Source organism: Numenius arquata, chromosome 24, assembly GCF_964106895.1.
Source record: "Numenius arquata chromosome 24, bNumArq3.hap1.1, whole genome shotgun sequence".
NCBI classification, from domain to species: Eukaryota; Metazoa; Chordata; class Aves; order Charadriiformes; family Scolopacidae; genus Numenius; species Numenius arquata.
Window position 1 is genome coordinate 745,547 of NC_133599.1, and position 24,146 is coordinate 769,692.

Sequence of the window (24,146 nt, forward strand, 5' to 3'; positions counted from 1 at the left end):
GGCCGGAAGCGCGGTCGGCGCCATGTTGGCTGTGGGCAGACGCCGCGCGGCGGCCATCGTAGGAGCGGGTGGGCCGGGCCTGGCTGCAGCGGCCGGCGATGGCGTGTGACGGCCTCCGGGACTCCCGGGGGGGGACACTGGGGCCTCGTCCCGCCGGCGCGAGAGCGGTGATGGGCTCGGGGAGCGGTGATGGACTCGGGGCGCGGGCTGTCCGCTCCGGCGGAGCCCAGCGGGCCCCGCCCCGCCGCGCGGCCCGCCCCTCTCCCGGCGTGCCCCGGTGGCGGCCATGGCGGAGGGCGGCGGGAGCGGCCGGGGGCCGCCGTGCCCCGGGGCGGACGCGGCGCTGCGGCGCTGGGAGCAGCTGCGGCGGCGGGTGACGGCGTGGGCGCCGTGGGCCCGCGGGCTCCTGGCCGTGGCCGCCGGGCTCGGCCTCTTCTACCTGGTGCTGCGGGTGCCGCTGCGGCTCCGGGACAGCCTGGCGGCCGGTGAGAGACGGCGGGCCGCGCCGGGGGGCTGGGGATCGCCGGGGGAAGGCTGTGCCCGCCGGGCCCTGTGGAGGGCTGCGGGGCAGCCGGTACGGCCGGGCAGGGCCGGTCCTGGGTCCCGGGCCGCCTGCGGTGACACACCGAGCGTGTCCGCCCGGCCCCGGGGGTCCCGCTGTGCTGCCGCATCCGCGTCTGGGGACACCCCGGTGTCCGGGGCCGCCGGAAGGATGGGAGGCGGCTCCGTTCCCCGCTGCCCCGGGCGGGTGCCGGCCCTGCCCCGTGTCCCCGCAGCCCCCGCTCCCCGCCCCGGCGGTCCCTTGCCCGGCGGGAGGCCTGGACCGGGGCTGAGCCGCCTTCGCCTCCCCCCGGCCCGGCTGCCCTTGGCCGCCAGCGACCCTCGGGGTCCCGTCGGGCCGGGCCGGGTGCGGGTGACAAAGTTGATTTGCGGTTTGGGTCAAAACCACTGTCAGGATAGAGCTAAAAATCTGCATTCCCTGCCCTGTGCTGTAAATACTGGGAAGGAGAGATCTGTGGTGAAATTGTGTTCTTACCACTGAACATAAAGCTGCATCGAAACAGTACGTTTCTGTTTTAGATTAAAATGAACTAATACATCAGATTGGCTTGTTTCCGTCCACCAGCCGTGATATAGTTGAACCCATGGGCTGCTTTGGCTGAGAACTTACTGAGTTTTTTAGATTGGGTATATAGCTTAATTCACTGCCACAGATGGTTACAAACAGAATATAATATATGGGAAGGATTCTCTAGCAAAGTAACATCTTTAGAGTTACTAGGGTTATATTGTATTACATATTTGCATAATATTTCATTTGGCATTGCTTAATTAAAAGTTAGTTGTGTCTTCCAGGTCTGCTTGTTAAGTCTTTGGTTTTGTTTCTCCTAACAGTGACCATGTTCTTAAGCACCTTGACTCCAAAGTTCTACTTTGCCCTTACAGTGACGTCGTCTTTTATATCTGGACTGATATTTGTAAGTAGTCCACTTTTATTATTTTTAAACAACTGTAGCACCTCTAGGATGCTTTGTTAGGGGTAAATGCGATCGGCTGGTTTTTTGGTCAGACTCTAGAGGGTGCCTTTGTACCAGGAAGGAACTTGTTACTGAGATGCTTTTCTGATGTGTTACGTGTTTTCTTTTGCTGTGTGTTGCACATTGGGATGAATCTGTGCAGATAACTTGTACCTGTTTTAGAAACTCAGCCTTGTTTTAAGGTGGTGTGTGTCCACATGTATGGAGATGGTGACTCTGCATGCAAATCTTTATTTTCATTATTAAAAGCTGAAGTATATGTCTCTTCTCATCAATTAAACCTGTTTACCAGCATGTGCAAAATTGCAAAATCTCTCTTAGATGATTATTTTTGTGGCCACCACTTAAAAAAAAAAAAAAAGCTTTTATTGTGTCAGAAAGGACTTGTTTGCAGTAAGTAACGTTGCCTGGGTTTTGATGGAAGGATTTGAGGAGAGTCACATAAGGAGATGGATTCTGCTTGGGTCTTTTACATAGGTTTGCTCTCAAGAGAAAACAGTGGTTTTTGGTCAGCCACTATTTATAGTAATGCTTCTTAACAAAGGATGCAGTTTGTCTAAACATCAATTCTTTCTGCGTGCTAATGGAAATGCCCAGAGGAGCTGGTTGGGGGCAGACAGCACAGGGGGGTGCTGGGGGACCGGGGTGTGCAGGTGCTCTTAGTAGCTTCAAAGAGAGAGGGTAATACTTCTGACACAACATTTCTGGTAAGTGAGCCTGATTGCTGTTAACTCACCCTTCTCTCTTTGGGCTTTTCTGACTGGCAAAACTGTCCTTTTTGTGCTTTATTCTTTTAGATTATTATTTTTGTGAAATGAAAAAACTACACCCATCTTGCAACTCTTGCCTCTACGCGCAGTTTCCCTGCACAGGCACTTCCTGAAAGGGCTTACAAGTTATCCCAGTGATTTGGGGAGGGAGGAACATGTTTGACTAAAATTATACTGTGTTTTTTCCAGTCTCTTTCATGTTATGTGGGGGATCCTGCAAGGCAAGACAGGCCAAAACATAATTAGTGTTGATTTGTATGTGGATAAGTGATAAGTTCTACCTAAAGTCATTAGGAAGGGGATGTCCTGGCTGTAAACAGCTGGCTCTTCATCGCTGATGTTTATGTTGGAAGGCTGTTGCCTGAGGAAATTTCTGGTGCTTTTCTGTCCCATTACAGGTGTTTGAGTGGTGGCATTTCCGAAAATACGGCACGTCTTTCATTGAGCAGGTCTCTGTGAGTCATCTGAGGCCCCTCATCGGCGGTGTCGAGAACAGCCCCCCAGCACCAGCAGCGTTCTCAGCGGGAGAGAACGAGACGAGCAGGCAGAATATGCCAGGTGACCCCTAACATTTTGCAGCAGTTTTCCCTGAGCTTCCAGGGGCAGCTGGTTCACGAGCTGGCTTTTAAATGGCTTTGACTCTACATTAGTGCTGGAGTAACTGGAGAAATGCCTACATCTTACAATGTGGCTTTTAATAATGGTAAAGATAAGTAATAATGTATCTTTGCTATAAAACATTCATTATTTAAAACATCTTTTAGAAAATACATGGAATCGCAGAGTGGTTTGGGTGGGATAGCAGAAGCTCAGGGAGAGAAGATTGTATGATTGTGGTCAGGTTGTATAACAATAACAAAGCAGCTTTTGAAAGTAAAATTGCATTTGCATTACTGCATTTTAAAGTCAAGGTAGTATTTCTTGTGCTCTTAACTCAAAAAGTACTTTTTTTTTTTTTCTTTTCAGAGTGCAAAGTGTGGCGAAATCCTCTTAATCTTTTCAGAGGGGCAGAGTATAGCAGGTATGCATTATTTTACTTGCCATTGCATATTTTTTAAAATGAATCAGGAGCGTACATGTGACTTCTTCACAGAGCTGGCTCTAGTGATAAGTGATAAGCTGAGACTTGCAAGATTATAGGGGTGATTGATGCCAGTCCTGTGTTTAGAAAGCACCTGTCCAAGCTTTGGCAGTTTCGATGTTAAGAATGCAAATATTACTGTAACATCATCTGGCTTTTGAGAGTAAAATAGGGGAAAAATATTCCCAGAATGACTTTCCTCCTCTTTTCAAAAACTATGAAAGTAATGGTCTTCCAGCTGTTATTGTTTTATTCAGAGGTTGAGATAGTGATTCTGAATCTAAATTCTCTTCTATTAAACTCATGTAGCAGTGTTGTAAGTCTCCTGCTATTTCATAGCAAGAGCCGCTTTCTAGGAAGCCAGTTCCCAAGGTGTTTGGAACTTTAGGATCAAACAAGACTTTTTTCACCCTCTGCAGGAAGCCTTCTGGCAACCTGTGCAGGTTGTGGGGCAGTAGTACTTGAGAATTTCTGGTTAGTACCTCCAGTCTGTTATTAGTAAAAATTTTCTGCAGTAGCCCATCAAATCTGCCCCTTGGTATCAGGTACTAGGGGTGCCTCTTCCTGAAATGTCTCCCGTTACAGGTACATGTGGGTGACGGGGAAGGAGCCTCTTACATACTATGACATGAATTTGTCCGCTCAGGATCATCAGAACTTTTTCACGTGTGACACAGATGCCCTTCGGCCTTCAGATACAGGTACAGCTGTCATATCCAGGAGGTGTATAACTGTTGGGGAGTGTAAAGTGGGTATTTTTAATATATTTCGAGGTAGTGCAAGTTATGTCAAGTATTTTGTGAAACGATAGCCTTTCCTTACTGCTTAGAAGGTTTATAGATGTATGTAGTGAACAGATGGTTTTTTTGCCTTGAGCTTTCTCTGCTGACTTTAGGGCTGTCAGGATCCTGACATGTTTTAAGGTCTCACACTTCTCAAATAATTAACAGCACGATATTTAAAACCTGGATTGTATTCTCAGCAGCCAGAGACGTGGTCTCATTTCAACCTTAGTGATGAATAGTGCAGTCTCCAGAATTTTTTCATTCTGTTCCACGTGTTTAGGGCAGAAAATGTTCCCTACCTGGTTATTGTCAGGCGAGGTGCGAACTAGTGTCAGTTTGTCAGGCTCCGGAAGTGTTACTTGTCAGCTGGCTGTGACACACTTGATATGTTTTTATTTCACGAATGAAGTGTATTGTCTCACTCCCTAAGCCAAGACTAATATTTTGTTTCCAAAAGAAAACTCAAACATTTTTCCACGTTAGTCTTGCTGGACAGCAGAAGGTTTCGTTCCAAAAGAAACATGGATGGATTCTTCAGCTTTCTTATCGTGCTTGAGATAGGCCAGATATGTAACTCCATGACCGTAAGGATTTGGAGTGCTTTCTGAACCGGTATTTAGTGTGAAAAGTCTCGTTTGCTCCTTATCTGACTGTAACTTTGAATTCAAGTTGTAATTCGAAGGACCCTTTTTGATAGATAGATTTCACCCTTTTAAATTGTTTCCTAGAACACTTTCTAATAAGGTGATAAATTACTATAGTAACACCCCAGGGCAGGGGGCTGGAACTAGAGGATTGTTAAGGTCCTTTCCAACCCAAACTGTTCTATGATCTTGAATTGCCTCTGCCGTGTTACGCCACTCAAATGTGCTTTGTAAATTTAAAAAGAAATTGTTTAACCCCTTATGATCTGGAAGTTGTTAAATGCTTAAGTATGAAACTACACCTGTGCAAGGCGCAGCTTATTCTGTCACTGTTTTCTTTGAAGTTCTGTTTGAAAGCTTAAATTAAAACTCTGTGCAGGTCCGTGCAAGGACCTGTGTTTAACAGTTGCTCCTGCCAAGCTTTCAACAGGTCTTGGGAAATGTTTCCAAAAATCTGTAGCAATTTAGAAATTGTCCGTCTGCCCATTTGTCTGAGCTGTCTCTGCTTCTCAGCGCAGGAGTTCTTGGATGGTCAGTGAATCACCTTCTGCTGCTGTTGCTTTCTTCAGTTCAATTAAATTTGGGGTGTAATGAGACGTTGCAAGATTCTGCTGCTTGTGGTAGAAACTCATGTTGAAATTAAAACACTTGTTTACTCTTCCCTGTGACAATCGTAGAGCCAAGAGGAATTTGCAGAGTGGAAGTGAGTGTTAATGTAGAGCTGAGGCACAAGAAGCCCCTGTTGTCCCCTGGGTGCTCGGCCACTGTCCCTGTCTCTCACCGTCCTCTCCCTGTCCCACAGTGATGCAGAAAGCGTGGCGCGAGAGGAACCCGCAAGCCCGGATTAAAGCAGCGCATCAGGCATTGGAGCTGAACAACGAGTGAGTCTGGAGTTGAAGTTCAGTTGCTGTGTTTCTGCTGGGGAAGGTTCAGTGGGGCGATACAGAACCACCGTCAGAGTCTTCTTCTAGTGGTTTACTTTTAGCAAAGTTCTGACTGGCTTAAGGGGGACTTCTGGGACTGTGGGAATCACACATGGGGGGCTCAGTTGCACTGAAGTGTTGAACTGATCTGTAAAGAATAGCTTCTATTTTCCCTTTTTCTTGGGAAAGATTTTCTGTTAAATCTTTGTATCGGTAGCAATAACAGATGAGAAATCGTACTCGGACTGGGACAGTCTCAACTGAATGTGAGATCATACGTGTTTGAGATGGCGTTGTGGTAATAACTGTATTTGGAGTTCACAGCCGCCACTCCTGTAAGGGATTTAAAAATACTCTTATAACACAAATCAAAGAATGTTGCGCACTTCTGTGATCCGCTCTGTTATGTGGTCTCATTGTTTTTGTGTAAAATGTCTACCTCCTGGCTTTAAAAAAACAAAGCAAACCAAACACAAGAAAACCTCTCCAGACAATTACCAGAGCATTTCGAATATTTCAAGGAAAATAATTTGACTTGCTGTTACAATTTTTTCTTTCATTCTTTCTCCAAATATGCACTTTTTCTGTAAAATGGAAAAGGTTTCTGTTTTCTTGACACTCACCATTTGAAATCAAGTCAGTCTTTTGGTATTTTAATATTGTCAGTGCTTAGATATTAAACATAAGTGAAAACTGCCCGTTTCTAACGCTTTTAACACTTATAAAAAATGCTAAACTTTGTCCCTCAGAATAATTAGTATTTTTTACCTTATTGCAGTTGTGCCACTGCGTATGTGCTCCTGGCTGAGGAAGAAGCAACAACGATTGTGGATGCCGAGAGGTATTTCAAGCAGGCACTGAAAGCAGGAGAAATGATTTACCGCAAGTCTCAGAACTGCCATTCCCAAAGTCCCCAGCACGAAGCACAGCTGAGTAAGCGCTTTTTGATTGCAGAATCTCCTGGGTTTGTGTGCGCAGAAAAGTAAAACTGAAGTTACAGTCAGCAATTGTAGTTCAATTCCCTGTTCAGTGAGGTGGTTCCTGCTGTTCTAGCTCTGCTTACGCGAGGTGTGCTCCGTGATCTTTTCTACGCTGTGTGTCCATCGTGGGTTGTCTCCCTGACGTTGCCTTGCAAGGCTGGATTGGCAGAGCAGCCTGATGAAGCAATCAGTGGGTGTCAGTAGCACTTTCTTTTAGTCCAGCCAACGTTTTGGAAGGAAGCAGAATTTTTTGTCATTTAACCTCATGAGAAATTGCTGGCGTTGGTGCCAATCGGCCTTGGCTGAGCCAGCAGCAGCAATTGTTTTGTGCTTTTACACAGGGTTAGGAAAAAGGTGGTGGGGTTTGTGGGAGGGGAGGTGAGAGGAGGAGAGCAAGGTAAGGATTGAAACTGATAGACTAACTTCTTTGTCTTTTTATTCAGGAAGAGACACCAATGTATTGGTATATGTGAAAAGGAGACTAGCTATGTGTGCAAGAAAACTTGGAAGAATACGAGAAGCGGTAAAAATGATGAGAGATGTAAGTAAAAGAAGAAAGTGAGTGACTCCTGTTGTTTGCAGTCACTTTGTCCAAACTGATGGCTTAAAGTTCCTTTCTAGGCATCACGGTGAATCTAATTGAATTCTTTTCCAATGAGATTTGCACTTCATGATTTTCTAAGAACAGGTTTTTTCAGTTCCTACATCGAGGCTTTAAATGTTTATATTCTCTAATGGCAGGTGTTCACCATTCTGTTGTCCAGTTTGCTTCAGGCTTGACTCAACGACTAACTTGTCAAAATAGCCAACTTGATACTTCTTCATAATTTTTCTTTCACCTTTGCCCAAGGTGTATCATAAGTTATTTTTATGTAGGAAAATATTACTGACCAAAAGAACTCAGTGTGGGAGGTGCACAGATTTGGGCTGGAGTGAGTTGCCTGAGCCTCAGTGCTTAGTTTCTAGGGGGTGAATACGGAAAAAAGTGGTGCCTTAAAGGTAGAAATGATGCAATTCTTTACATGCTGCTCATGTGCCAGTTTCTGACACTGTGAAAGAAGGGAACATTGAAAGAGCTTACTGATTTCTGTTAGGAGTTTCAGGGATTCGGGTGCAATTCTTTGTGTGCCCAATGTATTTCTCTGTACTGATTTGCAGCTGATGAAAGAGTTCCCGCTTCTCAGCATGCTGAATATTCACGAGAACCTGCTGGAGGCCCTGCTGGAGTTACAGGCATACGCGGATGTCCAGGCGGTGTTGGCGAAGTACGATGGTGAGTGAGGCGTGTTGGGCGGTGCGGGTGTTTGTGTGCAGGGGTACAGACGGGGTGGGCAGGGTGTGCCTGGCCAGAAGCGGGCATCTGCCCCTGGGCTCAGCTACTAAACTGATTCCCTTCATTGGCAACAAATAGGCGCTTCCAGAGTGCAAGTCAAGGGTTTTTATTTTTTATTTTGGATGATGAGGTCAAATTTAGGCAAGGTAAATTGCATACAGATTACTTCTTTTGTTTGTAAGTTACTTCTAATCTGTAAAGAAATCTTGGCGCTCACTTTGCTTCAATTCAAGGGTTATTTTAATTTTTTAATCTCTTCTACATTCCTGGTTATGCCTAAATGCATCAGCCTATTTCAGTCAGCACATAGACCCCTAAGTAATGCATGTAAATAAGCTGGAAAAGGCGGTTTTCCCTTCTGTCGTCTTCCAGGCTTGGTCTCGTGGCTCTGTAAGACTGAGCTGGCCAGAGCTTAGCAAGGGGTGAGTGTGCTGCTGGCCAGAGGTCAGTGGTGGGCAAGCTTTGGGCCGTTAAAACGTGGTAGTTTGCTTTCACTTTCCATCTCAACTAATTCATTTCAGGTGTTGTGCAAGTCTTGATAAAGGTTAATAAAATATGTACTTACTTATTGTCCTCAGAGTTTTGCCACCTGAGTAATGCCCACAGCGTTAGTGCACAAAGTGCTGCTGCCAAAGCTATCCCTTAAATCATATTCAGAATGGAGTGATGTAGAAGCAGTGTTTTGGGGCAATCCTTCCCTGCCCTTGAGAGCTCGGATGTTCTCTCCTGTGTTTCTCTTCTTTGTTGCTTCAGGGAATGGAAAGTGTGATATTCTTACCCGAACCCTCTGCCCCCTGTTGCTGGCAGCTCTGGCTGCCTGCTGCTGGGACTTCACACTCTGTGTGGATTCTTAGTAATTTAACAAACCCATTTGCTCTTTTCCTGGTGCTTCTTTCTGTTAACATCAGGAATTGGGACACTTTCTTAAGAAAGGGTTGCTGATTTTTTTTTTTTCTGAGCATCTGGAAAAATGAGTCCAAGCTTCAGACTCTGTGTAGCGCCCCTGTGTTTGGCTTGCCACGACAGCCAGGCCTCTGGTAAGTGATGGACAAGCCCAGGGGGGGATTTACAAAAAAAGCAAGAGCCATCTGACTATACACAACATGGTACTTGGGAATTAGACCCCAGACTTTGTCTGCTTTTAAAGTAAACTTGTACTGTGGAGTGCTAACCTTCTAATCTGTAATTGTCAGCTCGAACTTGGCCTCAGATATTCTACGAAACCTACGACTAATAGAATTTCCCCCCCTGGAACTGGAACAGGAACAGAATGGAAACTGCGTTTTCATTAGAATTTGTCTACCTGTCTGTAATGTAATTTTTTGGGTCAACTTCTTGTCAGTCTCTCAGTATTATGTAAAACTGTGTTAATGTATAGCTGCAAAATTAGGTAAAGATCAGAAGCTTATTTTAAACCTTTGTGAGTTAATAAAGGAGAAATATGTTGTTCTTAAGTGTGTATTTATACATGCATTTCTCTTTGAATTCACTTTCAATGTCTTGGTATGTTTAGAAAAAAAAAAATTACTCTTTATCACCTAACTACAACTCTGCGTTTTTAATCTGGGACTGACTGGGGAAAGAAGACTGTACCGAGAAATTCAGTTTCTAATCATAACTGAAATGTTCCAGGTGTTACATTCAGTGTCTGCCCCAGTGAAAATCTTTAAGCTCAAAGGATGTGAGCTTAACATGTTTGTCTTGCCTTAGAATCTTACACCTTAATTATTTTATTTTATCATAGATATCAGTCTTCCAAAATCGGCAGCAATATGTTACACGGCAGCCCTCTTAAAAGCCAGAGCTGTTTCGGAGAGGTAGGCACGGACTTGGGTGAAACCAGGGCTTTGGTGCTTGTCTTGGGGTATGCTGTAAAATATGAACTAAAAGGGTCTAAATCGACTATGTAGCAGGTGAAGACATTTTTCAAGAGGCCATGTTTGCATGTGCGCTTTTGTATAAAATTTGTTTTCAGTGTCGTGCTTGGGACAGTCAACAGTTCTTTCTTTCATGGGTGGATGCAGGATGTTTGTGGTAGTTGGTGTTGGCGTTTCCCTCGGGCTCTGGGCTGTCCCCGGCGCTGGCTCCAGGTGATGCTGTGACAATCCTGCCAAAGCTGGGGCATGCACTCACCCTGCGGGATTGACGGGAAGTCTCACAGTTAAACACAACATTGTCACATGGGTGTGGATGACAGTCAAGATACCTAAATTAACATGAACACTTGTCTCCTAGAAGTGTTTGTTTATCTTTCTTGATAAATCAGTGTATTTTTAATGAACTCCAAGCTTACAATGCAAACAAACACCTGATTAGCGTTTATTAGTTCCTTTTGCTCACGTGGGTTTTCCTTCCAGGTTCTCCCCAGAAACCGCCTCCAAACGAGGGCTCAGCACAGCAGAGATTAACGCTGTGGAAGCAATTCACAGAGCTGTGGAGTTCAACCCTCATGTTCCGAAGGTGAGAGTATTTTATTTCCTATTGGGCCACTTTTTATTGTCTTCTGAAAGAAGTTGTGTTATGTTATCATCTGTTATTTGAGCCTTTCTTGCCCCCTGTTTTCTTGAAGGTGGTTATAATTCCAGCTGTTGAGTTGTTAAACACACTGGTATTTGTGTGGTAAGAGTCTGGTGGCCAGAGTTAGTTGTTTGCGATAGGTGATGTTTAAACTGGGTTTTTTTACAAAAAATCTGAACTCAAAATTTTCTAACTCATTAGAAAATCCATAATGTATTAATGCAGGCCCTTTGTTGGGGAAAGGTAAGCGTTAATAAAAATAAATTTAGATATTTAAAATTCCTGAAGCCAAATGAAGTTCTCCAAACAATAACCACTCATAGCATTTCAAAATACATTTTCTGCTATGCTTCCAAGCTTGGCTTCAGAATTCGGGCTATTGAAAGATCTACAGTCACTTATTTTCTTCATCCATGTGTAAACAGGAGTTAGAGTCAGTCTTGATCTGCTACAGGCTGCAGTTCCATGTCTGGCATCACTTGAAGTGGCCAAGACACAGATTCCACTGGGCATTGGGTGAAAATAAACTCTTGGGTTGCATTTTGCTGTACTCGAATTGTGCCGCTTTCTGTTTGAAACCTCGAACGCGGAAGGTTGGCTCAGCCCCGGACCTAATCCCCTGGAAATGCTGCTGGAGTCGGGGTGACTGTGGCTGGGAGGGCTTGGATTCTGCGGCTGCCGCGCTCTGTCTGCCTGTCCGGTCCGATAGAATGTGCACCCAGAGAGCTAATTGCTGGCAGAAATTGCTGCTTGTTTGCATGACTGATCAAGAGCGCAGCAAGTTCATTTCAGACAGTCTCAGACAGATTTTTCTTTAGCCTCTGCCTTTAGGGGAAGAAGATTATAGCACGTTATCATTATCTAAAAGTTCTTTTATTTTGTATATCCTTCGGTTGTTTCAGGAGCCTCGTGTACCTTTTTAAAGAAGTTAGATATCATTTCAAACAGGCCAGTTGCAAAATGTGTCCCATAGTTCTAGAGACAATCATGGAAACTGATTCCAGGTTTCAGTAATTTGATCTTCTCGTCTAATTGTATACCTGTCCAGTTGTCTTTGTGATTTTTTTTTTTTTTTTATTACAATATTGCCTTGAAACACCAGTTTATTAGACAGCAGGACAGGGTTTTAGTGGTGCTGGCTCTCCAGGGCTCTGAAGCACGCATCATCAGAGCAAACAAGTGACAAGGGCACAAACGAGTGAAGGAACTTCCCGATGGGATACAATGGACTCGTGGGGAAGAAAATCTGGTTTCTGAAATCGCAGTCTGTTCTTTCCCATGGACTAAAAATAAATGAGTATGTAAAGTAGAAATACCGTTGTTCTCATGTCTGATGACAGTGGTTGTCTTTGCACATAACGTCATTCTGAGTTATGCTTTTACAAGGATGGGTTTTGTTTGGAAAGTTAGGAAGGCATTTTACAGTGCTGGAAAACAGGTGCTCTTAAGCCATTTCACATTAGAGATCTGTAACTACATTTTGGAAATGTATGAAACGATCTTTCCCCAGTCATCTTCCAAACATCTTACAAGTTTGTGTTGTGTAGAAAGACTTTCTTAAATCTGCAAACCCCAGGATATGGTCAGTGCCGATACCATCCTGTCTTATGGTTAAACACGGACGTGAAGACCTACCAGACTGTGGTGTTCTCTGTTTTGGTGGTACGGCGGGTTCGGTGCTGGTGTGTTGGGCCAATACTCCCCGTGGAGCATCCTCACGGCTGCAGCATCGCCATTCCCACTCTCTGCCGTTAGTGCGGTGGGAGAGCGGGCACTGCCAGAGGTCAGGGGGCAGATATTTGAGACCATTTTCCCACAGCAGCCCATGTGAGTGATCCTTTACTGTGTTTAAAAAAAAAAAAAAAAAATTAAAAAAAAAAATTGAAGAGGATTAGAAGGGATTAGCGAGAATATTACCCTCCGGAGTGCAGGCCCAAGGCGGTGAGAGAAGAACCTAGCCAGGCAGTAAATGTGCTTTATTTGGCCGGGGCATAACCCCTCCTACATTCCTTCAAGAAACTGAATGGGAAAAGTTAAGTCCTCAAACTGGATTAGTAAATAATCTCATAGTTTGTGGCATCTGCTGAAATAAATCGGTGAGTTAGCTGCATTCTTACACTTGGAGAGACAGTCAAAGGAATTGCCAGCTACATTGATCAAAGATGGGGATTAACTTTGGCTGTTATTGAATGAGACACTGTGTGCCAGGAGAGAGCAACTCCCAGGTAAATACTGGAGCTGAAACTGTCATTTCGTTCTTGTAAAAATTACTCATCAGTTTTTAAAAGCTGAGTTAAAATGAATACCTGCCTCTTCTTAATGTACCATGAGAAAACAAAATTGCATGTCCTATGTTTCAGGGGAAATGGAAAATGATTAATCCTTGTGTTCTTTGACCCTTCTGTGCATCAGAGATTCTGCTGGTGTATGGATGAGGCTGAAATTGAAAGAATCTGAAATCAGAGAATATTTGTGGTACTCCAGCAAAACCACATTAAAGCAAGGTTTTCCTGCGTTTGGTTTATTATTCTTCCTCTGGTCAGCATCCTGATACTTTCTGGTTTGCCACTCACTTGAGAGCTCACAAGTACTGAGCCTCCTACATCGAAACTTTCAGTGATAAGCAAAAATACCATGGTGGTTTTTTTATTAGCCTAAACTTGTAGCTCATTGATATTGTAGCTGAGGCATGCAGAAATATTTATGTATATTCCACAAGAATGTATTTTTGTTTTGCCTGACTGAAGGTGTGCTTTTTTACCTGATACTTTTTGTGTGAAAATCCCAATTTAAGAGTCTTATACACAGATGAGTTTCACTTCCCGTGGGAGTGCGGGCTGTGTGTGCTGGGCTGGGGCTGGGCTGTTCCTTCAGCAGGTGGAACAGCAGCATCGGCCCCTGCGTGATTGATGAGTTATGCCTCAAATGATCATTTGTGTTTCACAATTAACAGATTTTAGAGTAGTCGATGTAAAGCGTGTGCTTTCCATTTGTGCTTTCAGTATTTACTAGAAATGAAAAGCTTAGTGCTGCCTCCAGAGCACATCCTGAAGCGAGGGGACAGCGAGGCAGTAGCCTACGCCTTTTTCCACCTCCAGCACTGGAAGAGGATTGAAGGGGCTCTCAATCTGCTGCACTGTACCTGGGAAGGCAGTGAGTATCTCTCCTTGGTTTAGTTTTTTTCTGTACAGTAGCCTAATCTCTGCCTTTATTCACCCCAAACACTACTGGTTCTCTTTGTGAGAAGCCGGTGCTTGGTTTAGATACAGATCTAATGTCGCCCACTCTTTTTCCAGCATTTAGGATGATCCCGTACCCGTTAGAGAAAGGTCATCTTTTCTATCCCTACCCGAGCTGCACAGAAACAGCAGACAGAGAGCTGTTGCCAAGTAAGTGGTTTCTAAGCAGTGATGGTAATCAAACATAAGCTAAGGATGTGCAGTTTGTGGTATTCTCTATTTACCTTCCTGTGATATTTTAGTTTGAGCTTCCTGCGGAGGGGGCTCAGCTGGCCATTGATGTCCCTCCCAAATGCTCCCGAAGCACTGGGCGTGTGTGGTAAAACGTTAGCTGGATCCTGCGGTAGCAGGAGTCCTTCAGAGATGAAGTCTGTGTGTGGTATGTGCAGACTAAGTTTGGCCAATTCTGAGAACAACAAAATGGACCAGTTCTTTGCTGCTTTTAGAAGCAGCCATGGATTTGACTGCTGTTGTAGAGAAGCTGTTTCCTTTTGGCGAGGAATAAATGTGTGGTTCCAGTCCTGCAGAACCTGTGATCCTACGGGGAATCCTTGGTTAATCTACAGCTTCAGAAATTGTGTATTGCTTTCTGTCGTTCATTTGTCTGCTGGACACTGTGCTTCCTGGAACTTTTTATCCGTGTAGGTGTTTTTATGGATTTATACTAACACTTGATGCTGAAAAGTAAATCATCTCCAACTGCTCAGATTACTTTGTGCAATTATGAGCCTACGTATTTTTTTCTTCAGATAAGGCAAACAAACTAAGCCACTTGGGCCCATGCTCATCATATTTAGGAAAATAACATTAATTTAGGTTAGAATTGGACTGTTAATTGTGCACGTGAATAGAATTCCTTTGGGGGTGAACTTTGACATCATGAAGAAATTCAAGTCCCATGGGACTGGAAAGGGCTACTGCAAAAACCCCATCAGACCCACTGCGACCACAGCTGTGGAAAGGAAAACTACACATACGGGTTTCTATTTAAAAACCTGAAGTTATATTTAAAGTGTGTAATTTAAATTTGCCCCTAGACTGCTTTAAATTACTCATTTCTCACTTATGCAGGATATTGCACAAGGAATTCCTTGGTTAGCAGCTAACCCTAAATTGTAGACTTCCCAGCATAATTAAACACCAACACATGCAGATATTTCAACACGATCACTCACGCATTCCTGTTATGTTTTAAATATAAAACTACCCATAAATAAAATCATCTTAACACTTTTATTGCAGTACTTCCTCAAGAAATCTGGACACTTAATTTTTTTAAAATTTATCTATTTAAAATAATGTTGGCCAAATTAATGATTCAAAAATCCTGTAATGTTCTAACGAGTAACAGTTCCCAAATGGCTCGGAACATACAGAATTATCTGTAGTTGTCTTTATCTATTTCAGGTTTGATCTTAACTTTGGAGTGTAGGAAAAACTAGTGCAAAAACAATCTTTCCCCCCCCCCTTTTTTTTTTTTAACACTTTTATAATTTAGGTTGGGACCTTTCCTAAGTTATATTGCTCAATGTTTTAAAAATCAGGTGAGTTTCTGCACAGCGTGAGAGGCTGAGGGTGTTCCGTGGCAGGGAGTGGGTAGTGTAGCAACGGGCAGGGCTGGGGGCACGGGGAGAAAAGCGGGTAATCTAAGGGATAACATTGAGCATCTCTTCTGGGCGCTAGACATGGGACTCCAAAAGGTCTGCCTCCTTGTGCTCCGAAGTCAGAGACCTAAAAGCCAAACAAAACCCAAGCACTTTGCCGTTAACGAGTCACAACAGCCCAAGGTGCCTTCGCTGGGTGTGCTGTTACAGCGATAACTTCCTTTGTGCCAACATCAGACACAGTAACTGAGAGGGTGAAGTGTCTCTTTGCTCCTCAGGCTTCAGTTCGCTGCTCATCAAAAGCCAAAAAGTACAAGTTTAAGGTGAAAAATTGAGTAAAAATGAATGTAATCATATTTCTTGTTTTCCAAACAATTTTTGGTGCTTCTGTTAGATTTTAAAAGCAGCTCGTGGAGAAGTGTGCAGCCCTCTCATAATGACTTACGTCTATAGAAACTATTTTGTTTTCTTTGTTTAAAACAAAGTCAGAGTTGGGTAAGAGTCAGAGCTGCAGGTACTCGGCACCAGTAAGTAATTGTGAGTTCACCAGCCGGGCCCTGGGTGAGTAACCGGCCGTAGTGTCCCAAGCGCTGAAAGCTCCGCTCCGGCCCTTGGCCCATCCGACCCCCCCGCTTCGGGTTTTGTTACCAGAGATTGGAAATTGCAAGGAGCTGCCACAGACAGAATTTATAACCCAGTCCTGGTGCTGTTTTCTTTGAGGTCTGCTCTGTCAGCTGCTCGGAACAATGTCCTGTAGCCCAGTGACCAGAGCTCTTGGGGGAGTGTGAAGGAGCTGCCCTGCACGTAGATAGAAGGTGGTGGTGGCTTTGTACCTGCTGAGCTGCTGCTGGGACGGGGAGACGTGCTCTTAAAAGAGTAGGTACCAAAAACTAAGCCTGATGAAGTGCTTCAAAAATAAAGCCTGTGCAAGTGAAAAAGATGACCGGGAAGAGAAGGATGTAATGACTATTAATAATGAAGAAGAGCATTTGATGTAGGGGAGAATTTTTTGAGAAGTTTAAGCACTGGGACCTAAGGTGCTGCACAATAATCTGAGTCCATGCTTACTCCTCCTGAAAGGCTAGAACTGAGTTACAGATTGTGTAAATCATTCAGAAAACTGTCCTCAGTTATCAATGCCGATGTTCTTCGTTATTTTTCCCTTTCAGCATTTCACGAAGTCTCCGTTTACCCACAGAAGGAGCTGCCCTTTTTCATCCACTTCACAGCGGGACTGTGTTCCTTCTCAGCAATGCTCGCCCTCCTCACGCACCAGTTCCCCGAGCTGATGGTCATCTTTGCTAAAGCTGTAAGTGTTGTCCGTGTCCTGGGGGATCTCTGGGAGTCGTGAGGTCCATGGTGAAGTAGGCTTCAGTTGGTCTCATGCTTGTGGGGCATGAATTATTTTATCTCCCTTTGTGAGCATATTTGGGCTCTGAGCTGTGGGTCTCCTGCAGTAAAGAGCTCTGCACTCTCAGGGAGTCATTTGTTCCAGCTTTGCTGCTCAGATGCAGGGTGGACGGCGTCCTGCTCTCCTGCTGTTGTAATGCAGCAGGTAACAGAGACCCAGGACCTGAGCCTTTTTTCTGAAGAATACTTTGTTCCTGAAAGTGTTTGTTGCCAGTGGTTCTGGTCTGTGGTGCCCAAGTGAGGGCTGAACGCGGGGCCTCATTTCCACACAGTTCTGTTGATCTTCATGTTGGAAAATGTAGCTGGACACGCCAGTGACAAATTTCAGTGCTGCTCATAATTGGCTGGGCTCACAGTAACTAGGGGCTAACTATCTGCTTGATTAATTCTGCAAGGATTGCATTAGCAAAGTTGTATGATTTCCAAAGAGATACAAGGTCAAATGTTATGCTAACAAAGAATTGCTTGGTGAAGTTCTCTCTGCTGGGTTTCTTGAACCAAAAAAAGACTTTGTAGGAGTTAGTTGGCTTTGCATAATGGCATTTTGAATGTCAAGTGACATGTCCAAATGTGGGGAAAAAACTTCCAGGGTTTGGTCACTGGGCAGCGTGTTTGTTTTCTGTAGGGGGGATGGATAGTGGCTGTTCAGCTGCAGGGATGAGGGAGCTGCACGAGTATTCCCGTGTCATCCCACCAACCAAGCCCTGGTGGGGCAGACCCAGGCAGAGGGGTCCTGGGCTCTCCCTCTCATGGTTTAATACAGGCAAAAGTGGAAACTGGGGGCTGAGATGAACAGATGAAGTGAATTCTGTATTAATCTGAGAGCTGAGAAGGAAATACCATCATCCAGTATTCTGCTGCTTAGATAGAATTAGTGTTAACTCCCGATCATACCCTAATGACTGATAGTCTTCCTTGTTTTAATGATTAGATTATTGTACTCTTGATCCCATTCCTGATGTTTTCAGGCACATTCAGAAAACTCGTAAGAAACAATGATATGAAATATAAAACTAACACTTCTGATTTTATTCATAGATTGCTTCAGCATTTTAACTATAGATAATGCTGTGGTGGCAGCTAACATTTATAGAGCATTATCTCCTGTGTTCTGGAGGTACGTGGCAGCACTAGTTGAATTTTCATACAGAAAATGGAAGTTTACCTTCTATTTAATGACACCTGCCTCTGCATCCAAGAATACTGTAATAAAACAATTATTATCTGCTGTATCTAGTGTTATATCTGCAGGTAATTCCACTGCCCTAAGCTTTTAAAAGGAATTTTTTTCCCATGTTTTTAATTATTTTGAGCACTTTTTCGTGATACTGTGTTTTAAGTTATTAAATGTAGTAATTTAAGATAATGAAATTCTGGCGTGCTTTGGTCTTAACTGAAAAAGCGATACGAAATATATTTCCAACAGATTGTTGAATTTCCAACAAATCTAGAACACAGTTTTAGGAACGACAACAGGAGAGTATCATGTCTATGGAATGTTTCTCTGTAAATCTCTAAGTGACTTCAGTATTAGTCTCCTTAGATTGCATTTCAGTTGCTTCTTCATCAAACTGTAGTCTCCAGCGGTTGGATGTGGAGCGAGCTGCATGGCTCCAAAGGGCTTTAAGAAGTTGAATACCTTTCTATTGACTTGAAAAGTCTGAGTTTACATATTTTCATTTGTTAGTGCTTGAGTTTGTTTCCTCCATAATAAATCACAGGGTAAACCTTGGCAAATTGCTAAAAATATTCCAAGTGGCCAAAAATCACAGTGAAGCATTTGCTGGTTCCAATGTACACAGTATAATACTCCGCGGACAGAGGCTGAGCGCTGGCGGTGGCTGCACTGGGGTGGTGGGTGGTGGCAGTCCTAGGGTGGTGACAGTCCTGCCCCACACTACCTGGCCCCAGGACCAGGCGCCAGAGGGATTTTCCTTGTCCTGCCCAGGCAGAGGGTTTGCAGGCACCGGGGACTGGTGCTGGCAGATGTGCATCACACTCAGAGGTGCAGTTACAGCCAACTGTGGCTTGTTCTTTCTCTTGCAACTCGGACTTTGGATGTCCCTTGCCCAAGGGACGAGGTGTGTTGGGTGAGGACAGGGACCAGGCGATGGCAGAGCGCTCCCTGTGCCCTGCAGTGGGTGAGAACTCAGCATTGCTGTCTGTCTCATCTCGATTTCTTGTCTCGTGGAGGATCACTCTGCTCTGGATCATCAGACAGAGCTCTGCTTCTTAAGTAGCTGCTGTTCCCAATGTTCTCGGTGTGACAGCAGGGAGGAGGCACGCAAAGGGATGGCAGTCGTCTGTACAGTTCTCCGAGCAGGCTGAGAAATCCTCTATTAATAAAACAGCTTCTGTTGACACTGCAGACAAAAGACTCTGATTATTTCTTCATTCAGAATGAATTTTTATTTTTTAACAGTTACAAAGGGGGAGGACGGGGTAGCCGTGTGTCACCCTGCAAAAGGGATGTTGCACAATTCCTTCTGTAGTGTCTTGGGAAGGCTTTGAGGAGCCAGCCTTCAAGAAAACGAGAGCTGCAGAGTGAGAGCACGCACCATAAATGGTCTGCTCAGAACAACCAATGTTTTTACCTTCCAACAAATCAATCCCTTTTTTAAAGTCCGAACCTTGTGCTGCTGGAACAGGCCAGTATTGGTTAAAGTACTGAGAAAATCCTGCAGCGGCGTTCCTGCTGAATCCCACTGAAAACAACTGCCTCCTTCAGGGAACTGGACAAAATCCTAAGACAGTCCGTGTTCCAAAGCATTCTGATATGGATCACTTGGTATTTTCACAACAAAGAAAGAAGTCATGGGACTTAAATTAAAAATTGGCTAATTTTTATGATTGCAAGATTGGGAGAAAACATTCCTCCTTCTGGTTGTTCTGCAGCTCCCTGCTGGAGGATTCTTTGCCGCTTTGCTGATAGCAGCCCTGGAGAGACAGAAAATAGGACTGAGCAGAGCCCCTTTGGCAAGTCCTGCTTTCTGTGACACTCTGCTGTGCTTTCTGAGCAAATCCCCCTACCACTTTCCCCAAAGCTCATTAAGTGAGACTGGAGAATTAACTTTTTAGCCAGCTGCTGAACTTTTCATATTTATAAACACTTGAGTCTTTTGCTTATCTAAGAGAAAATGTGTATAGTTTGGAGATGTGCACTTCCCTGCCAATGTGTAATGAGTGGTTCTACACTTCAGAGAAAAAAAGCCTGAAGTTTCCTGTCACAGCTGAGTGTCGATGCCAAGGGCAAAGGTTTCTTGCCTTGTTAATCTACATCTTAACTCATGCACTTAATGGGAAGGTGCCACACGCAAACAGGCGGGGAAGGAGCTGGCTGTGAGGAAAAGCTCCTGCGCTGCTGCGAATGTTATGTTTTAAAAGCCTTTTTAATGTAATATTTGAGGTTATGATAGAAGCCAGGAGGGCCAAAGTAAAACCCTCAAAGTAAATGAGTCCTGTCATTGCTGCCTGGTGAGCAGAGGGTTTGCACGAGGATAACCCGGGTCCCGGCGGAGCACCTGGGGGATGGGCTGAGGAGGTGCAGGGGAGTTTGCACCATTTGTTTCAGCCTAATCTTTATTTCTGGAGCTGTTCAGATGGCACCTAGAGCGTGGGTCCTGTCTGGAAGCATGGGCTGGTCTCGGTGGATGGTCTGTTCACTTTTCACACGTTTGAGTTGATGACCTGTAAATAATCCATGTCTGAATATACGGGAAAATGTGCTCCCCTCCTCACCAGTCGGTTCAAGCGGTGCTGAGGGCAGCTGAAGGAGCTGTGGCACAGGGAAGTGTCATCCTTGCCCCTTCCTGGGTGCTGTGGCACAGGGGAATGCCACCCTTACCCCCGCTTCTGCCCCTGCCCAGGTGCTGCGGGTGCTGTGGCCGGTGAGTGCTCCCAGCGTTCTGGCCTCCAGCTGAGGGGACACGCCGCGGGACACGGGGGTGAGTGGACAAGGCTGGAGCTGTGGCTTCCAGAGAGTTTTTCTGTTTTTCTGTGTGTCTTGGCTAATGTTTAAAGCTTACTACAAGCCTATTTAGTGGCATCGGCATTGAGGGTAGGACACAGGGTGGGGGTTTATTCATAACCTGAGCCTGTAAAAGGACGTTGGTTCTGAAACTGATCTCACTTCTTGTTGTGTTCTGTTTCTTCCAGTGCTTTGGGACTCTTTTCACCCTTCAGCTTCATTATGGAAAACACTGAGGTCCTCCTGCTGCCCCATCTCTGGCATCAGCAGACCCCACTGTGACTGGCGCGGGATTTCCACCCTGGTTCGATTTCACTGTTCTCACGAGCCTCACCCCCGGTGTTTTGCTCAGCCCTAGACGTGGGGACAAGGACAAAAGCTGTGCCAGTCAAACAGGGGTCTGTGGCAGGCTTCCATGTTGGTAAAGGTGCTTAACATATGAATTTCTTCTTTGGCCTTAGTCTGTAATCATCTAAGAAAATAGTTCTTGGTTGAGCAATACCTTTTTGCTCTCTTAATCACTTCTACGACTGGAAGCAAATACTTCCTCTGAAGAAAGGAGAGGACACACACTGAGCAGATGTTTGGAATATTGATGCTTCCTTCTCAGCTGCAGATGCACCAGATAATTGGCTTAGATTTAATTTTATAAACCTTTTTCAAAATATTTGTTAACAGCAAAGTATGGTTCTTGGTTCTGCTTTCTTTATTAAAAGGTTGCTTCCTAACACATTGAATTTGTTGACTTCTTAAGCGTCTGTTTAATATAGATTATAGTGTGCAAACAAAGATCTGCTGCTTCTGTATCCTATGAGCTTGCATTGCATGAGGAGATTGCAGCAATAAGCTCCTCTATTTTATGTTGTTACTTCTTTAGATTTAACTCTGCATCTTTTGTCTTTCAAACCACTTTGCCTTGAAGAACAAGAGTGTTTCTGAAACTGCCCCGAGTGGTTGCGGTATCTGCCCGGGGGTCGTTGGGAGACGGAACTCTCATGTGTTTGTCCAAAGCACTGTTGGTGTTGAGAGGCTTTTGGAGAAGCGAGGTGTGGAGCCCTCCTCAAAGGAACTGCTTCACACGTGGACCGGCCACAGGGGTTTGTTCACTGCAAAGGTGAAAAGATGGCTGTGGGGCCAAGTGGTTGGAGGTAATTGGTGTCACCTCCATTTCCACTCTCCCTATTACAGAAAATGTCTTAATTCTTCACATTCGGGGCCACTACTTGGTGCTGAGGAAGCAGAGCCATGTTGGCCAAGGCTCCTTCCAAGGGGAAATGATAAAGCACAGGCTTGTGGAGAAGTGCTAATTCTAAGCACATGAAAAGTTGTCCATCATATTCCCTTTTACAGATAAAACGCATACTTACCCATAATAACCAGGGAGATTTTACGTGCTTGATCTTCATGGATCTTTGGCAAGGGCTGATGTGAGCTGCGATGCTGGTGGCTTCTTTCAAAGGTGGTGGGAATTATTCTAGTTACTGAATCCTGGATGGAAGAAGCTTGCTGCAGCTTACGCTGGTCCCTGAAATAACACCTAAGTCAATCGATTGCAGCTCCGTTTAAATTCACCTATAATCTGTCTTGATGCAGAAGACTGAGAATTTCTTTTTTTTTTTTTTTTTTCCAAATCCTCCTTTACCTTATCAACAAAGCGCTATAAAGTGGGCAGCCTGCTGTGCATCTCCTCGGTGTAGTTACTGGCACCTGGTAGAGAGGAAACACGCGTGTTTAGGTAGAAGTGCCGTTGTTACTCTCTGCTGTGTATTTCTATCGACTGGGCTTTAATTCAAGTTAAATCCTTGAATTCACTGCGGAGTCGAGGGCAGCCCTACGGAAAGGTACTACCAAGGTTTGGAGTTGCCCAACTACTTGTGGGTAATTTTCTCAACTTTCTTTCCCGTTGAGCGTTCGCCGTCGGGGCTGTTTCTCGCTGCGGAATCATTGCGGTGATTAATAGATCTGTTGTGTTCATGTAATTTCTCTCCGAGCTCCGCAGGGGCCCATAAGGTAACCAACCTAATGCTTTTTAAAGTTGAACATTTTCCAGCATTTGCGTGGGGTTATAAATGAAGCGCTGCTGCCCATGGATCATCCCCAGAGCTGCTTTCTCTCACTGTCCTCCCTGACACAGCCGTAAGGGAGAGGGGACGGGCCCTGCGGGCAGTGGAGCTGGCAACGGCCTGGGGAATGGAAATCCGCCTGGTCCTAGAGGTGCCGGGAACTCGGGAAGGGAGGAGCTCGCGGTGGTTTCCCAGCAGAGCTCTCCGGGACTGGTGGGAACTTGCCGTGGCCACTGAGGAGCAGGGACTTGCCACCGATCCATACCAGAGAAGTACCCATCAGCCCACGTGCAGTGAAGTTGTGTGTGTATGTATGTGTGTATATATATGTTTAAAGACAATTATGACTTAGGACAGATAAGCATTGATTGCTGTTTCCCCAAGACGTGCACAAGGGTGACCCTACAGCCACTGGGAGGGCAGAAGCTTCTCCTCGGGACTGTGTTGGTGTTAGGGAACTTCTCAAGTCTTCGTTTCACTCAGAGCAGCCTCTGAAAGTCATGGAACTCGAAAATCAGCATTTATTTATCTATGTGGAAAATCAGCAATTATTTATATACTGGGTACCAATTTGTGTATTTGTAGAACAGGGTAATTATAGTCCCCGGTTCATTTGGGCAGGATTTGCTTGGGGGGTGGGTTTTGTTTGATGGGTTTTGTTGCTGGTGGTGTCTCACCGTGCTGTGATAGACTGGCTTTTGGTCAGAATGTCCAGGCAGAGGAACGCTGCATTTCTTCTGCCAGCCTCTCGCTTTTCTGCATGCGATGGGCAGAGCTGCGTGCGTTTCTAGCCTTTATGCGTGTGTATATGCGGCAACAGGAATCTCATGCTGTCAGGAGCCCTGCTCACCAAGGATACGTTGGGGACGGTCACCCTCAGCCCTGGCTGCTGCTCGGGAGCGGTTCTGGGTCCAGGTTTGTCGTGGCCGGTTCCCTGGGCAGCTCCCCCAGCGCGGACGGGGATGTTTATTCCCTGCTCCTCGTCCTGGAATTGTTGTGAGGGTGCCAAGGCTCGTAGATCCATGACTCCGAGCAAGGAGGGTTTAAAGGTCATAGTCGAGACCATTAATAACAAGGTGCAAACGGCTGGTTTATATGTAATGTGAAGCTTTTTACTTATTTCATTTTTGCACTTTGGGGGCTCTGTTTGCTTATGGAGCACTTGGTGTCTGGTACCTATTTAGGCTGAGAGCAGGCAATTGGGTTCCTTCAGGCCTTGGGAGGAATGCAGAAAATTGTTCTCTGGTGTTGTAATTCTGCTGGGATAACTGGAGCTTATTTGTCTCACTACT

At 45.1% G+C, this 24,146-nt stretch overlaps 1 protein-coding gene across 2 annotated transcripts; it reads left to right on the forward strand.

The window, feature by feature from the left end:
• Positions 1-286: 286 nt before the first annotated feature.
• Positions 287-21,525, forward strand: ST7L (suppression of tumorigenicity 7 like). Of its 2 annotated transcripts, none has more exons than XM_074163554.1 (16): positions 287-485; positions 1,396-1,478; positions 2,707-2,866; positions 3,275-3,329; positions 3,975-4,090; positions 5,621-5,699; positions 6,520-6,674; positions 7,165-7,262; positions 7,880-7,994; positions 9,799-9,871; positions 10,412-10,514; positions 13,574-13,724; positions 13,868-13,960; positions 16,584-16,723; positions 20,691-20,768; positions 20,980-21,525. In XM_074163554.1, exons 1-15 carry the CDS (start codon positions 287-289, stop codon positions 20,742-20,744), a joined length of 1,674 nt encoding a protein of 557 aa, XP_074019655.1. In that variant the 3' UTR covers positions 20,745-20,768; positions 20,980-21,525. The 2 variants fall into 2 exon arrangements, with proteins under 2 accessions (XP_074019655.1, XP_074019654.1); XM_074163553.1 differs by lacking the exon at positions 20,980-21,525 and adding an exon at positions 17,756-17,809 and having other exon boundaries at positions 20,691-20,744.
• The last annotated feature ends 2,621 nt before the right edge of the window (positions 21,526-24,146 follow it).

What these genes read in the sequence shown, in the direction of transcription:
- ST7L (XM_074163553.1), top strand. Translation starts at nt 287, where the DNA reads ATGGCGGAGGGCGGCGGGAGCGGCCGGGGGCCGCCGTGCCCCGGGGCG. An exon ending in AGAGGGGCAGAGTATAGCAG is followed by an intron (nt 3,330 to 3,974) that starts GTATGCATTATT and finishes CTCCCGTTACAG; the next exon opens with GTACATGTGGGTGACGGGGA. An exon ending in GGTGTTGGCGAAGTACGATG is followed by an intron (nt 7,995 to 9,798) that starts GTGAGTGAGGCG and finishes ATTTTATCATAG; the next exon opens with ATATCAGTCTTCCAAAATCG.